Consider the following 16,180-nt stretch of genomic DNA (forward strand, 5'->3'; position numbering starts at 1 on the left):
CAAAAAGGCGTCGTGTCAAAAAAAAATATATTTAAGAAGCTAAAATAGGGGTAGCGCTACGTGATACGTGAATTTTCCTAGGGGCCAACGAGGTTAATTTAACTGAATTTCATGCAACACATGCAGTTTTCCTCACGATTGATTTACTTGGTCTGTTTACAAGGTCATTTTAGTATTTAGTTACAAATTATATTGATAGATAATAAGTAAACTTCTACTTCTAAAAATAATCTCTAATATTTTACAATAGGTAAACAATTTTATTTTAAATTTTAAAAACTATAAGTAGGGTCCTAATTTTACACTAGTGTAATGGCCGACCAAGTACGAAATGCAAAAATAATAGTTCCAAGACTCAATTGGATGATGTGCAGTTTCCACTTCCTCATTCCATCTTCATCTCGGTAATAGCTCAATTTTCCACTAATGACCAAATTCCGTAATCAACTTAAGCAAAAACCGGGTTATTGCAAAACCCGTCACCCGAATTTGGCCTATAGCATTGACGGTCAAAGTTGTTACTTTTTCCAAGTATTTTTTAATAACTATACTGTTTGCCATAATGTTACAAAAAATAGTACTCGAAATTTAAAAAATATCTTCTCTCAATGAGTTGGTTTTTTACTTTATTCAAAGTCGTTTTATATAACCACTTTTAACTATTTTAATGAATATTGTACACGCCCATTAATAAATTAATATTATCACATACATTTAATATTTTTAAAAAAAAATTAAACAGAGTTCAGTTCAAAGAAACACATATAAGCAACCGTAGTGACATCTATGAGGGCGTCGAGAATTGAAATCCAGGATATACATACATTGGTATGACTTGTAGAAAAAAGTTATAGATGGCGCTGTAAATGGTGACGAACTGATTATCTTTTTCTTAAGAAAAAGCACTAAAAACATATCGAGTATATGAACGTTTCAAATAATAATCGTTGAATTTTGTAAGAATTGTAATTTAAGAATAATTTGTATTTATAAATGTTTACTGATTGAAATCATTATTAATCGAACGTATTTGCTTGCTATACAAACAGAGGTTGCTTAATTTTCGTCAAAATAAATCAACGTCTGTACGCAAAATAAAATATTTTTTTAAATCTTCTTACTTTGTTAACAAATTTCAATGTAAAGGTTTCTCATAATTTGTAGTTCATCATATATTTTATTAGATCTTTGATATTTGAAATATGAAATACATCACCAAAATATGAAAAACTATTTTATTTGTAACATCTTACCTAACAAAACAATGGTAAAAACAATCACGTCACAAGTTAAAAACAAAATAATTATGTTCTTACATTTATAAATACCCGCATAATCTGCTATTTTAAAAATGATTAAAACTCATATTAAAATACTATAAAAGCAACAATATTTTATATAAATCATTATCAATTAGTACATAATTCATCCTAAGAGCTATTGATAGTCACTTATTTAGTTTCTTTAAACATGTCATAGAGTACAGAACACAGCCTATATAGCGGCAAACCAACCACAGTGAAATAGTCACCTTCGACCCTCTCAACAAATGTGCCACCCACTCCTTGTATACCATAGCCTCCGGCTTTATCCCTGAAAATTAAATATAAAGGAAAGTTATTATCAGTATCTAAAATAAATCTAAATGTTTCGAAAAATATACAAAGTATTTTGCTAAAACTATAGAAATAAAATTAAATTTAGTAAGTAGTACATTTTTTTTTAATATTATTAATACAAATTAATTCTAAGCTATTAATTAAATGATTATCTACAATTGAAACATCATTATGTAACGTGTAGCAATCTAAAACATAAATTCTTCAATTACATATAACTCACATAGGTTCTCCGGTGGCTATGTATCCCTTAATTTGTTCTTCATCCAATTTTCCAAAAGTAACATCTGTTTTTTCTGTGAATTTAACTGTTTTGTCCATCGCCTTGAGCACAACACCAGTGTACACAGTATGACTTCTTCCTGACAGTCTATTAAAACATTAAATTTTTTTGGTGAATTTGCTTTGAGTTGAAGCTTTGAATTTGGTGAGATTGAATTTGAAAAATCTTTTATGTTTAAATAAAATAGATTGACTTGGCAATCGCATGAAAGGAAAATGCCATCAAATCGATCAATTGAAAAATTGAAAAAACCTTTTTTGCTACAATATGTATTGCTTGTGAGTTACATTGTGTTTTCATGTGATAAGCCAATCTATTTTATTTAAACATAAAAGATTTTTAATATTAATGTGGTAACTATACAATGTTGTTAGACAAGCTAATTATGTTATAACTTAAGACAGAAGGTCCCTTAAGTAAGGAATGAATAAATCAACCAGTATTACATGGATCTCACAACTTTTTACAGTAGAGTTGAGTTGTGAGACTTGGTTTTTTTTACAAGTTTTGGTTTTGATAGCATATAGCTATTTCTTAGACCTATTATAAACAATTGTAAATACAAATTGAAATTAAGAAAAAATAGTTAACTTTATACAATTGAATCAATTCAAGACCTGTTCAGCATGTCAAAAGCTTCTTCTTCCGATGTGGGTTTGCCAAACATAGTTCCATCGAGAGTAACCATTGTATCAGCACCAATAACAACATCTGGAGGATTACCCTGCAACTTTAATCGGTTATCTACTTCTAGAACTTTCTGCAGAGCTGTTTCCTCAACGAATTCTGAAAAATTCTTAAATTTTTTTGGATCGAGATTTTCCTCAAAGAGTGATGGGCAAAGACCAACTTTCAAACCCTAGAAAAACAAAACAAAATGTAAGTTATATGTATGTGTTCACATTGCAACAAACACTACACTTATAACTTACAATATTTTCAATTAACTCTTTTCTTCTAGGTGACCCACTCGCCAATATTATGTTTTTTTGTTTTAACACATGCATCACCGGTTGTAACATTATTACGTATAAAAAAACTCTTGTATCTATTTATTCGGCAAATATTAATTTTACATAAAATCTATATTCAACCTATTTCCACGCGAACCTTATCAAATCAAGGTTATTTTTATTTTTTGATACTGTCATATTTGTCTTAAATACTTGAAATTACCGCTATTTCCACACCACCTTAACAAGAATGTCATATTAATTTAAAAAAAAAAGAGTATATAGTACATATACAAAAACGAAGTTATGTTTTAGTTTGATACTGTTAGAAATTATTTTTATTGAAATTTATTAAATTTAATATAAAATAAATAAATTACAATATAGGTACTTATATGAAAATGTGTATGTGTTGTCCACAACACGTAAAGCTTTTCGTTAATTTAATAAATTCACCAATAACTGGTCCGTTCTCATTCCAATATTATTAGAAAAACAACTAATTTTACAAATTTATAATAATGAAATATCGAATACTGATTTAAAAATTAATGATTAATATTGGCTATAAATCTAAGTGACTTAATGTACGTTTGCTGATCCAAGGTATCTTCTCTAGCACTCATTAGCTTCAGCGTTCATCGGTTTTCGTATTATTTGACCAGTTAATTGCCATTTCAGTATACGAATTAGGCATATTATATCAGTATCCACATCTATATGCTGGATGCACCGTGGGGTCTTTGAAATCTAAGATGTTATGCCTGAAGTTACATACTGGCTTACTCACCCATCAAGTCAGAACATAACAATACGTATGGCTATTAGTATTTAATATTTTATTTATTTAATTAAATATATTTATTTTATATTGTACTGTATTAAGAAAGATGTAACAAAAACTCTATAGAATTTATCCGTACAACGGTATTCGTTGTCAACACTTATAGACGAGACGAGTGGGTGGTATCATCCTAAATTACCTACACAACTTACAAAGCGTTACAAAGTTCTGTAGAAAATACTTTAATAAAAAAAGTCAAACACTTTATTTTACTCAAATTTGTCATTTTTATGTATAAAGTCTAAATGTATGAATTTTCAAAAATATAAAATACTAGGTACTATATAACCAATTTATGTACATTACAGTCAAACAAATAAAAGTAAATTATATTACATAATTATTATGTTCATATGTTTCCGATTAATCTTCTTATTATTATCTACTGATCCATATTATACATTTATAATCTACATGCTTAAAATTAGTAATCTGTGGCTATGTTTCACCGCTACCGATTATCGTGCTCTGTCGAGTGTCGCTGTGACGAGTTGTGTTTTATAGTTTTTCTAATTTTTAAACCTTCCAAAAGAGTAGTAAAGGTAATGGAAACATAATTTGATTAAAATGCAGTCCGTAGTGGCTTATGTACGAAGTTTACTTGGTTGGTGCGAAGATGATCCTACTATCAGGACAAGCTTCAAAAGAGACAGGTATGGGTTTGACATTTCTTGTTTACAACACTATAATTTAGTTATGGCGGCAAAGTTACTAAAAAAATGATATTTTAAGAATTGTAGACGGAATTAAACATGATCAAAATACCTTTAAAAGTTGCATCTAGATTTTGGTCGTAAGTGAAAGTTTTATAATGTGTTGTAAACATCGAAAAAGCTTCAATGACGAGAACCTTTTTCTTTTCAGGACCGACGACGATTTCTGTTTGGGCAATGATACACCTACTCTGAAACGGCTAAAAACTATGAGGAAAACATCTTTTCCTGACATTATGGACTCCAAAGGTAATACACTAACTATCTACTTACAAGAAAACTGAAAGCATTTTCTTATTTGTAATTGTTTTTTACAGACATGTGGGAGGAAAGAAAGCAAAACAATAATTTTCGATACGTTCCAATACGGTTAGAAACTGGACATCCTAGCACTTCCACTCCGAAAGAAAGTACACAAAATATAGGTAACAGAGTAAGAGCAGTTCCAATCAAATTGGTAGATGTATCAAGTAATGGACCAACAACTTCACAGAGGAAATCTGGATTGCAAACACAAGCTAGACCTGTCATACGAGCTATTATTAAGGATGATGATGATGACGAGAATGAACAAGAGGTATTTTGTCTGTTAAGTAAATAGAGAAAAGTTATTGACTTATAGTTTGTATTTTATCTCATGTTGTTGATTAGTCTATGGTCAAAAGATTACCATTTGCATAAGTGAAGGTATTATAAAGAATATACTAAAAATTGTTTATAGTTAATATTACATGTTGCAATGGTTATTGGTGTAGTTGGCATTTACTTGCAATTTTTTAACAACAAGAAAAAATATATATGGTTCAGAATTAAAACATAATAAACATGGAAATATTATATCAAATCATTTAAAATTGCAGGTAACGTGGATAGAAACAAAACCAAACAATAAGACACCTAATGTCTACATAAACCTAGATGATGATGATGATGATGATGAAAATAATGATCAACAGGAAGATGATGTTATATTTGTCAAGAAAGTCACGACACCTCCTTCAGTTAAACCATATAAGTACTTTGTAACCAAAAGTGATCAGGCACAACCTCAAGAGGAACAATGTGTCAAGTTTTACAAATTGTGTAATAAACCAAATGATAGAAATTTGAATAATTCTCCTAGAACAAGTAATAAATTTAAAACCCCAGGTGGAGTAACTAAAGTATATAAAAAAGTACCTGTCCATGTTCCCCGGTGGATGCAAACCCAGAAAACGAATCTCTCCCAACCCAAAAGTAGATTTTCAAATTTAAATGGTAACACAAGATCAACTTTATCAGAAGTTTTTAATTTAGATGAAAAGAGAAATTATCAAGAGTTAATCAGAAAGTTCTCTGATACTACAACACCTGTGTCAATAAGAAAGCCTAGAGATATTATTGAAATTGCTGAAGATGCTGCCTCATTACGAGAAACACAGAGATTACAAAAGAGTTCACTAAATGAAATAAAATTAATGGAAAGGAGTATGAGTATGAACAAAGGAAAAGACATGGGGAATGAATATGATCCAATCACGGTGGCATCAATCAACTCTTCTGATTCAGAAATAGAAATAATTCCATCAGACTCTTCCACTACTTCTTCTGTTAAGATAGACCCAATAAATACCTTACGGGAGTCATTAAGAGACAGTGCTGTCACATCTCGGGATTGGCTCACAAAATTAGACTCTAAGTATAAAAAGAAGAAACAGGAAACCCAAGCCAAGTTAAAAGATGCTCATAGAGAGTCAGACATTATTTCAAAAGTTAATTATGAACAGAAATTAGCACAATTAGAGCATAAATTGAAGTATGAGTTAAGTATACCAGAAAGTCTCATAGAGGAAGTACCACCTACTGTGGAGTTACCTCCTCTAACTCCAGAACAAGAAAAATTTATCAAAAGAGCTTTAGGTCCTGGACCTCCTGGACAGCTTTTAGTGGAGAAATTTAATTTACGGATACATAGGTATATATAATTTAATTATTTATAATAAGTACTAATTAAACAACAATAATATTACTATACTCCATTAAATGAAGCATGTTACACACTGAATTGTAACTACAAATGTACTTTTTGATAAAGAGTTTATAAAAGTTACCATCTATACTAATATTATAAACACAAAAGTAACTTTGTGTGTCTGTTTGTCTGTCACCCTTTAAGGCCAAACTACTGAACCAAATTGTATAAAAGTTGTATGAAATAGGCTTGAAGTCCAAGGAAGGACTAGGCTACTTTTTTACGCCTAACACCTGACAACCAATCCCTAAAACTCAAGCTAAGCCTCGAAGACAACTAGCTACATATATAATTAATATTGGAGTATCATTATATTATATAACTATAACCTATTCCAATTGAAGGAGTTGAGATAAACAAACCTTGTGATTTGCTAATAACTCTGATATATTTCATTTTATTATATTCACTACAAACAGTTCTTGATTAATATATTTTCATTTATATCAATACCACAATATTTATCTGTGTACTTTTTATATGCACTTTGTTTTACTACCAGTAACAACTTCAACAACATTCAATATGTAATTTTTTCATAAAATCTTTGTTCTAGGCGTGATCTACAAACATTATCAGGATTAAACTGGTTAAATGATGAAATTATAAATTTCTATATGAATTTGCTTATGCAAAGAAGTGAGGAACAGAAAGATCTGCCAAAGGTGTATGCCACAAACACATTCTTCTATCCTAAGCTCATGCAAAGTGGACAAGCCGGCCTTCGCAGGTGGACTAGAAAGGTAACCTTCATAGTTTTATAAATAGATTAGCCATAGCTTTGTGCATTAGTCATTGTGCCTGATAGGATTGGCCATTTATGACATCATAGAAAACATTTGACTTTGCACAAATATAAAAGTCTTTTAGCCTGTGGTTGTCATGATAAAGTTCTGCTTAATGAAATATAGCATCAAAGGACCATAGCATTACTACATTTCTAAGTATAAAAATTATGCACTTCTGAATAAGGAATTTGTTTGATGATGATGATTCAATTGAATCTACAAACTTATTTCCTATTTACCCTGCTTAGGAGATAAATTTATCAATTAATTCAAAACTAAAAGTTTAGTTATAAAAGAAAGTTAGTTAAGTTTATGTTTATAAAACAAAAAACTCTTTGACAATAATTGTAATTTCTTCATTGTTTAGGCCATATATATCTCAGTCACTTAGTATGAAAGTTTTATGAAGTAAATTCCAATTACTTAGGCCTTATAACTGTGATGTCTGTAATACAAGTTCACCTTCATAATTTGTATTAAAATTATTTTTCACTTAAAAACAGTTATTTATTTGACTAACAAATGTCTTATCTATTGATGCTTGATGACGTCTAAATTAGCCGTAAACTGATGTTCCACAGGTAGATATATTCGCGCACGACATAATGGTGGTGCCAGTACACCTCGGTGTCCATTGGTGTCTCAGTCTCATCGACTTCCGGCGGAAGAAAATATCGTATCTGGACAGCATGGGCAGTTCCAATCAACCCTGCCTCCAAGCATTGCTACAGTACCTGCACGATGAGCACCGAGATAAAAAAGGACAACCTTTTGATGATAGCGGCTGGACCACAGAGAATCTTAAGGTAGTCCAGCCTGCATATCTCAAATATTTTGTATATCAAATAATATGTGCTGTTTGTATTTGTATTATATTTATTTTATATTTGTAACACAACTTTTGATTATGGTAATTGGTTCATAAATAATAAAATATTATATATTACAGGACATTCCGCAACAGATGAACGGCAGCGACTGCGGCATGTTCGCGTGCACGTTCGCCGAGTTCAGCTGCCGCGACGCGCCCTACTCGTTCTCGCAGGCGCACATGCCCTACCTGCGCCGCAAGGCCGCGCTCGAGGTGCTGCAGGCGCGCCTGCTGTTGTAGCCGCCCCCCTCACACTTGTACTCCGTCGCACATCCATCTGACTTACTTCCTCATCTGCTTCGAACAGAGTACTTAAATTATAGGTATTAGACTTGTTTGTAGCTACCATGTCCGCGTGGCCAATCTCTATGTTCTAAAGTAATAATGGACTATCTCGAACTGTCATTGCTTCAGTCAAATACTTTAAAAGAGGTGTATTCACAAGTAGTCATTATAATTTTATAAAGAATCCTGCCTCCGTTATTCCTAAAGATCCACATAGAATTTTCTTATTTATTTTTAAGTCTGTTTTAAGTTGTATGAATGATAGCATTGTTCGAGTGAAGTGGTGGTATATTATTATTTTAGTGAAATTACTGACTGATTTTTTATATTGAGCATAAGGATTCTTTCACACTGACATCGTAATAATGTGTTGCCATAATTGTAAATGTAAAAACGATACAATCCCCACAATCTATTTATTTTATCTAAAATACTTGATGGAAGGCATTCAAGATCCATCACAAACATTCTATTTTCTAAAGAATAGAAAGAGTAGATAAAACTTATGTTACAAACTTGAATTAGTTTGCGTCATGTAACTTGCCGCCCAAGCAGTACAGTCTTGTAAAAAGTATCAGCATTCGAAAAATATTTCATTATATTTACAGATAACTTAATGATATAAAAATAAATAATGTAATTATTAACTACCTGGATTTCTTATTTATAAAAAAAAACAACCTAAAGCATTTTTTGCCATCAACCACGGAGCATGGTAAAGCTACTCATTTTAACCACTAACACAAAATCAACAAATTAAAAACATAACACGGCAGAACCATCGACTGTACTGAGCAAGAAGGACACAAGCAGGTATCCAAAGAAATGACCAACTGAAACAAGAGAAGTGACACCATGATCCAATTCAGATTGGCATTTGCATATGTTTTTTGTTATAATTTTCTAACATGATCAAAGTCAGTGTGATAGAAGCCTGCAACAAAATCAGTCTTGATTTAACCACACCACATCACAATTGGTGCGGGATCTGATTGTATACCTAACTATTCCAATCAGACTTGTTTGTGCTATACTAAAACATGAACAACAATTATTAAAAATCAAGACTGATTAGAATGTTAGACGGATATTTCTTAGCTATAAATGTATAATTTAGCTGTATATAATTTTCTTTGAACGACAATTGAATTTCCATTAGTAAAAGGATATACATTATAACACATGTTTTTTGTGATTTGGTTAAGCATTTATGGCCTTGACTCATAGATGTTGTTTAGAGGTTGATTAAAAAACAAGTTCTTCTTTCTAATGTCAAATCAATGATGAAAAAATGAGATAAATCAGTGTTTATAATAAGGCTATTGGTATTAATTAAAAGTGAGGTAACATAACTCAGATTATTATTTTATCTTAGATGCTTCTTATTTATGTAAAGATATAATAAAGCTAATGAGCCAGCTACAATTTTTTTTGTTTTGATCTTAAATATTTACTAAAACTGCATTTATGTGTTAGTCTATTGTATTATATGAAACTGAAATTTAGTGTTGGTAAATAAAATATTGATGTATGTCAAGTATTTTTTGTGGAAATTACATAGGTCATGAATAAACATAATCTGTAATTACTATGAAATTAAATATCGAATAATATATTATGTAGTCATAGTATACGACGTTGAAAAATCGACGAAAAATTCTCAGTTGAATTGAGAAAATACACTCCTGAACACGAAATCCATGACAGAAAGTTTTATTTATTTACAAATATTAATTGGCGGGCGATTTTATCGTTAATAAAAAATAATAATATTATACAGAGCCGGAGCTGAACTGTTCATTGCATGTGTGTTTTTTAAAATGTTCTCAAGTAAGAAAAAAAATATATCATTAAAGTCTACATAAGTTCATTAACAATTTAAGGTTCATTGTTAAACTAAGATAATAAACAGTAACATACATAAGGAAGGAGGATAAAAGGAAGAATTCCAGTCATTATAGAATGACTGTTTGTATTTTCATTTAAAGCATGTAAGGTTAATGAAACAAGAACTAGACATTACCACAAGTTTTTTTCACAATTTTGTGCAAGGCTTATGCATTAAATCATTTGTTTTATATATGATCGAACATTTTTAAGTCAAACTTGTATGAAATTTTCAGTAAAATAATTTCAACTTATCTACTTAGGTTAAGAATTTAATATTAACGAATAATAGTCAAGGATAACGTGTTAAAAACATTAAAGGTAATTTTTTCTAACTTAAAATTTATGTGATATGAAGTATATTACTAATTAAATCAAAGAACTGTAATGACTATATCTGCTGGACAGGTTCGAAATACATTGAAGTTTAAAAAATGTAATTTTTTCTAATTATTAAGTTCTTTCTGTCATGGTTTGTAGAATTGTAGAAACGATGTAAAATATTAATATTTAATAAAACAAAATTGTTTTGTTTCCAATCTGTTATCAAAGGTTTTTTAAGCGATTAAATAAATAAAAGAATATCAAATCCAAATGTATTTTATTTTACCAAGCATAACAATTATATTATGGCGTATTGGCATGGTAAGGTATAGTCAATATTTCTTATAGGTCCAATGTTCATGGACAGTGGTGACCTTTTACCATCAGGCCTATTTGTCAGTCTGTCGATCTAAGATACCAAAGAAAAAAAAATGTATTTCAAATTAACTAAAAAATTTAAAGTTAGCAGAATATTTTCTAATGACCCTCTTTTCCTGAAATAATTAAATAAGATACAAGCATAATATACTTCTATTATACTGATAACAACATTGTTATTTAAAAGCTTGACTATTAATTTAGTTTTGTGATAATTTGAGAGCGTGCAAATCTTGATGAAATTTCAAATACGGTGCTCATTCACCCTCGTGCGAGCTACTGTTTGGGCTACACTCTAATGCTAGAGCATGATGGATGATTGGAGAGCCTTACGTTCAAAATAATCATTTGATGGAATATTAGTGTAAACCAGTTAAACAATACAACCTATTTAAATATAATATTTACATTTTAGGAAGTCTTCATTTTCATAAGCTAATATGTAAAATAAATTTACTTGTTTATAGTGTGCGATAGATGTCACTATACCAGAAACTTTAATTTTAACAGTAACAAAGAGGTTTGTAATAAATTGATGTAATAACATTTGCACTCAATTTGTTAGGTGGCCTTATTATTACGTATTTTTTGCTATCCCATAGTTAAAAACTCAATATATGAAATAGTTCGCAATTACTTACTGTATTGATCAATACGGATACATTATGTAGCTTTCTAGGTATGTATAAGGTGTGACGTAGTGATCACGCCACCTTTTCAAGAATGCTTGCTGTTTTCTGATTGGATGAATCCCTCACCCCGAATGAAAACACTGCACATTCAACATGTTCAGGGTTGTGCTATCAAATCGATTTTCACTTTCAACTATAATCGAGTTTCATAAATTTATAATAATAATTTTAAGCTTGAAATAATAGAATTAAAAAGAAAATGGTTGCTTAAAATAAAAAACTGCGTGAAACAACTTTTAACAGAAATAAATTACCATTTTTAAATTATATTATAGCCAATATTTTCTAGTCGATTAAGTAATATCGATATTTTGACGTTTAAAGAACTTTTTGTGCGTGCTTCACTATCAATTCAATTTGGTTAAGATCGCAGACGATTTGTAGGTTCTGCTAGTGTTTATTAAGTTAATTTTGAAAATTCTGTGATAATTTAAAAGTGTTATTTAAACCGGGAAGATAAACTTGAAAAAGCTTGCGGTAAGTCTTAGTATTTATAGTTTCTTGCTTACTAATAATCATTGTCAGTGATATTTTTATAATTTACCTTTCATAACCTAGAATTTATCAAATTAGAATGTTACTTTGTTCTAATGATATATTTTATAATTAGTAAGGTAAAGCAAAAATAATATTTGAGGTACATGAGACAATTTTTAATATGTCTATTTTTTTATTATAGAACGTGTTATATGAGGCGCGTAATATATTTACATATTCGGTATTCTTACTATATCTTATTCTTTTCCATTTATTTAAAATATCGAGCTTAGTTTGCCTGACATTGTTAGAAAAAAATCATTCATAACGCTCTAATTGATTGTTTTGATTTTGGTAATATAATATTTATGAAAAAATACGCAATAAAGGATTGAAATTTACTTGGTTCAATCATCAAATAAATCCTGTTTAAGAGAACCACCTAAAAGTTGAAGATACGTAAATATTATAAGCATTCTCATTGCTTATACTACATGGCTAAGACAGTCTTGATGTTTCCATATTGGATCATAGAAATACAAATGAAAGTCTTTTCTTAGTATATAAAAAATATTTGAAATTTCTGTAAAGGCGTGAGCAATTACATAGCAGGACCTAATCAAAATGTGATTTATTTTGGCAGATTACTACTGGTTATACCCCTATCATACTGCTCCTCTTTATTTTAGTCCTTTCATGCCATGTCTTTATGGTATTGAAACTATTGAATTTAGTTTTTATTGAAAGTAAAATTTTACTTTTTTTTTTTTAATTTATATTTTATCATCATGTACGAGATCCAGTTCTATACCTAAAACAATAATATCAATAGAAATATATTTATATCAATAATATTAATAAAATATACCTAGGTACCTTTCATATTTGTTAATGTGATTTATTGTGGGTATGTGGCAAAAAATGTGTTCAATAATATCGAATTACCCACACAAAGAAACTTATGTTTACATGTTAACAGTGAAGGTACAAAGTACAATAAATTAATCAGGTTAATCTTTGTTTGAAGTTTAAAATGTCTGACAACATCAATACCCTTTATCTTAGTGACACACATAAAATAGCAGGGTTAACACAGTACCTATAGTTTAAATTAAGTATTTTTATAATCAACATAATATGATTTATAATTTTATTTAATTAAAAATACCGAAAAATTATAAATGTAGTCGTCAATCTATATATAAAATACTTTCTTTATTCGTAAACAATGTTCATACAACTTGAATGTGCATATTTAAGATATATTTATGAATATGTATGTATATAAAATAATTACTTATGCTTTAAACATTTACATTGTGATGTTTAAGTTTTATCAGATAGATATTGGATGTAAGTCTTCACTTAATTATGACTTATAGAAATATCTGATAAATTTGTCTATGCTTATATGAATTGCAAAATACTTTTACCAAGAAAGACGGCTAGGGGTCAAATGACCCCAAGTCATGTTAACAATGTATTTAATATGTGCAATGATTATTTGATTGCAAATATGTTTGTGATCTTGAGAAAAGGCGGGATTATCATTCAAACATTGATTTGTTGCATAATAATATAGTTTTTAATTACTAAAACTTTTATATTAATTTATTAACAAATATATATTTTTGATTGATTGCATTGTCCACATAATGGTTTTTTGCAAATATCACACATTTTATTGGATTTATTCTTAGAATTAGAAGTAGAACAGTGGTGTCTTTCTAGTAGCTACGGCTGACTGCCTCGGTTGCTGGTTGTATTGAACCAATGGTAGAAGAGTCCTCTGACATATTGCTGAGTTCTAAAGCTAGCTGGAGTATAAAATCTCTTCTACGCACTTTGTTGTTTGATATAAAATCCATACATTTATAACAGCAAGGTCTAATATATTATAAATAAAAACTCCTAACGACACCATACTGTTATCATACGCATCATCCGTTGCTTGCATTTTGCGAATCCCACGCACTTGCCTCCTTCGTCCTCTTCCCCTAAATGATCGTTGACGTTGTACAGTAGCTGAAAAGACAACGAAAAATATTTAAATATAATTGTATAATATATATATATGCAAATATTCTTATCGAATAAGTAAAGAAAAGCGATAATAACTGCCTAGTGGCATGTTGTCATTTGAGTCGTCACTGCTTGAAGAACTCGTTTCGGATGGAATTATCTCTTCTTCTGAATCACATTTACTTTCCACATCTTCACCCTCACCGTCTGACTGGTCCTCGGGCAATGATTGTAAAGATAATAATATTTGATGGTCGCTCAGCCTAGACATTGTAAAATAACTAAATAATACTGTTTGCTGCACGAAAGTAACAGTTGGTATGATTCTATACAATTAGTTTCGCATGTAACATCCACAGCTATAAAAGAATAATGTAAATATTACGACCTACCTTCAAATGGATACTGTTTATCTTAATAAATGCCCCTTGGGTCAAATGACCCGGCGCCGTCTTTGTAGGTAAATGTTATGTTTATTTAATTCACGATGATAATATAACAATAACATCAACAGTACATTGAAATATAAACTATTTCATTAAAAGTCACGGGAGGACGTAGCACCAAAACTAATAGTTTCGAAATTATCGAACGATAAACTTCAAAATGGGTCAAAAGACCCCTGCCCGTCTTTTTAGTGTTAACAAACAAACTAACTTTCACATATAAATGAAATGTATATCGATTCCTATTAGTAAGATATCCAAGTTATCAACATGAACCCGACACTAGGCAGCCCTTTCAGACCCCTGATATGCTATCTTTGACCTTCAGTCAATGATAACATGGTCTGAAGTTCAGTGGCAATGGATGCAAATATTTACTGGATCATCACTTGCCTCTTGTTTGGCTTAAACATTTTAATCAGTTACTTCCGATAATGGTGAATAAGGCGTCAACTTAAAAATCTCTACCATAGTTTACACGCTCAAGGAAATTTTGGTTAGTTTTTGTCAAGAATGTACTCTGTGATGGTGACTCGCATCGTGGGTATTGGTAATATCAATGACCACGATGCGATATATTTTTAGTCGAAGTTCGGGTGCTTTGGCTCATCTCAAAGAATAGTGCAAAACGTAGTACAGTGGATAAGTATGCACTCTCTCTGATAGTTAGAGATAGAGATAGAATAGAGAGAGCACACGTGTGTGTGTGCGCACTAATTTTGCACTATAATAAGTCCTGCGGGCTGCGGAGTTGTCTCCCGTGAGATTGCCCGCCGTGGCCTAAATTAGTCAGGACGAAATGATCATCGGCATTAGAATGATCTTCAGCTGACTTACATAATTTCACATTGGTATCCTAGATGAGAAAAAAATCGGATTAAAAAAAAGTCCTAAATGAGTATAATGATTCAAAAATGGTCACAAGAGCCTAATTGATTAAAGTACACTTTGTTTTGATTTAATCGAAACTTAAAGAAGTTTTAAACAATTATTAATTACCCAGATTGAATATTTTATAACATATATGCAGTCTGTGTCAATTTTAAATAGCTATGTAATTTATTTCAGTTAAATCAAACACATTTCGTGTTTGATTTAACTGAACGCAGAACCCTGTTAGTTGTATGCGTAGCGCCAGACACAACTCACATTCGCACTCGACAAGCTCGCACAAACAATTTGAAATTAAAACATGCATGACACTTTCTGCTTAAAATTGTAGTTAATAAATAAAAAAAAATCAAGAACATTTTTTGTTAACGTTGGTCTTTCACTTCCCTTGTATCTGTCCTGTTTCTAAAAGAAACACAATAAAATGCTAATTGTCAACTCAATTAGTGCTTTCGGACTCTTCGTTCGGTAAACTTTTAATAAAATTTCAGCAATATATATATAGAAAACACGTATCCTCTTGAGTATTACATGTTTCCTAATCTAGGTCATGAGACTAACTGACAGTTAAACTTCAAAATACAATCCTGATAATAATGTAGGAATTCTGGCTCTCTTCCAGATTTCCTTGCGTTTTGAGCCCTTAATTTCCACTATGCACAAAAGATCTTAAATCTTAGCATGTATGACTTCCCC

The 16,180-nt window shown here is 30.4% G+C and overlaps 3 protein-coding genes across 4 annotated transcripts in view; 2 read left to right on the plus strand and 1 right to left on the minus strand.

The window, feature by feature from the left end:
- Positions 1-1,423: 1,423 nt before the first annotated feature.
- Positions 1,424-3,026, minus strand: LOC113395840 (dTTP/UTP pyrophosphatase). Its single transcript, XM_026633551.2, has 4 exons — positions 2,835-3,026; positions 2,520-2,761; positions 1,843-1,989; positions 1,424-1,593 (listed from the first exon to the last, which is right to left on the minus strand). The coding sequence occupies exons 1-4, from the start codon at positions 2,922-2,924 to the stop codon at positions 1,452-1,454; spliced, it is 621 nt and encodes a 206-aa protein (XP_026489336.2). The 5' UTR covers positions 2,925-3,026; the 3' UTR covers positions 1,424-1,451.
- Positions 3,027-4,127: 1,101 nt separating this feature from the next.
- On the plus strand, positions 4,128-10,849 carry LOC113395839 (sentrin-specific protease-like). 2 transcript variants are annotated; one of them, XM_026633549.2, is made up of 7 exons: positions 4,128-4,352; positions 4,564-4,661; positions 4,730-4,989; positions 5,273-6,366; positions 6,980-7,166; positions 7,793-8,017; positions 8,161-10,849. In XM_026633549.2, the coding sequence occupies exons 1-7, from the start codon at positions 4,267-4,269 to the stop codon at positions 8,320-8,322; spliced, it is 2,112 nt and encodes a 703-aa protein (XP_026489334.2). In that variant the 5' UTR covers positions 4,128-4,266; the 3' UTR covers positions 8,323-10,849. The 2 variants fall into 2 exon arrangements, with proteins under 2 accessions (XP_026489334.2, XP_026489335.2); XM_026633550.2 differs by lacking the exon at positions 4,128-4,352 and adding an exon at positions 4,362-4,492.
- Positions 10,850-11,973: 1,124 nt separating this feature from the next.
- Positions 11,974-16,180, plus strand: part of Acsl (Acyl-CoA synthetase long-chain) — a 48,747-nt gene continuing 44,540 nt past the window's right edge. The window contains exon 1 of the mRNA XM_026633547.2: positions 11,974-12,125. The gene's annotated coding sequence lies outside the window, so the exon portion shown is untranslated. The remainder of the gene's footprint in view (positions 12,126-16,180) is intronic.

This window comes from Vanessa tameamea, chromosome 4, assembly GCF_037043105.1.
Source record: "Vanessa tameamea isolate UH-Manoa-2023 chromosome 4, ilVanTame1 primary haplotype, whole genome shotgun sequence".
Lineage (NCBI taxonomy): Eukaryota > Metazoa > Arthropoda > Insecta > Lepidoptera > Nymphalidae > Vanessa > Vanessa tameamea.

Coding starts and splice junctions, on each gene's coding strand:
- LOC113395840 (XM_026633551.2), bottom strand. CDS start 2,924: ATGTTACAACCGGTGATGCATGTGTTAAAACAAAAAAACATAATATTG. Junction 2,762..2,834: donor AAGAGTTAATTGAAAATATT/GTAAGTTATAAG, acceptor TTGTTTTTCTAG/GGTTTGAAAGTTGGTCTTTG. Junction 1,594..1,842: donor ATAGCCACCGGAGAACCTAT/GTGAGTTATATG, acceptor TTTAATTTTCAG/GGATAAAGCCGGAGGCTATG.
- LOC113395839 (XM_026633549.2), top strand. CDS start 4,267: ATGCAGTCCGTAGTGGCTTATGTACGAAGTTTACTTGGTTGGTGCGAA. Junction 4,353..4,563: donor ACAAGCTTCAAAAGAGACAG/GTATGGGTTTGA, acceptor TTTTCTTTTCAG/GACCGACGACGATTTCTGTT. Junction 4,662..4,729: donor TGACATTATGGACTCCAAAG/GTAATACACTAA, acceptor TGTTTTTTACAG/ACATGTGGGAGGAAAGAAAG.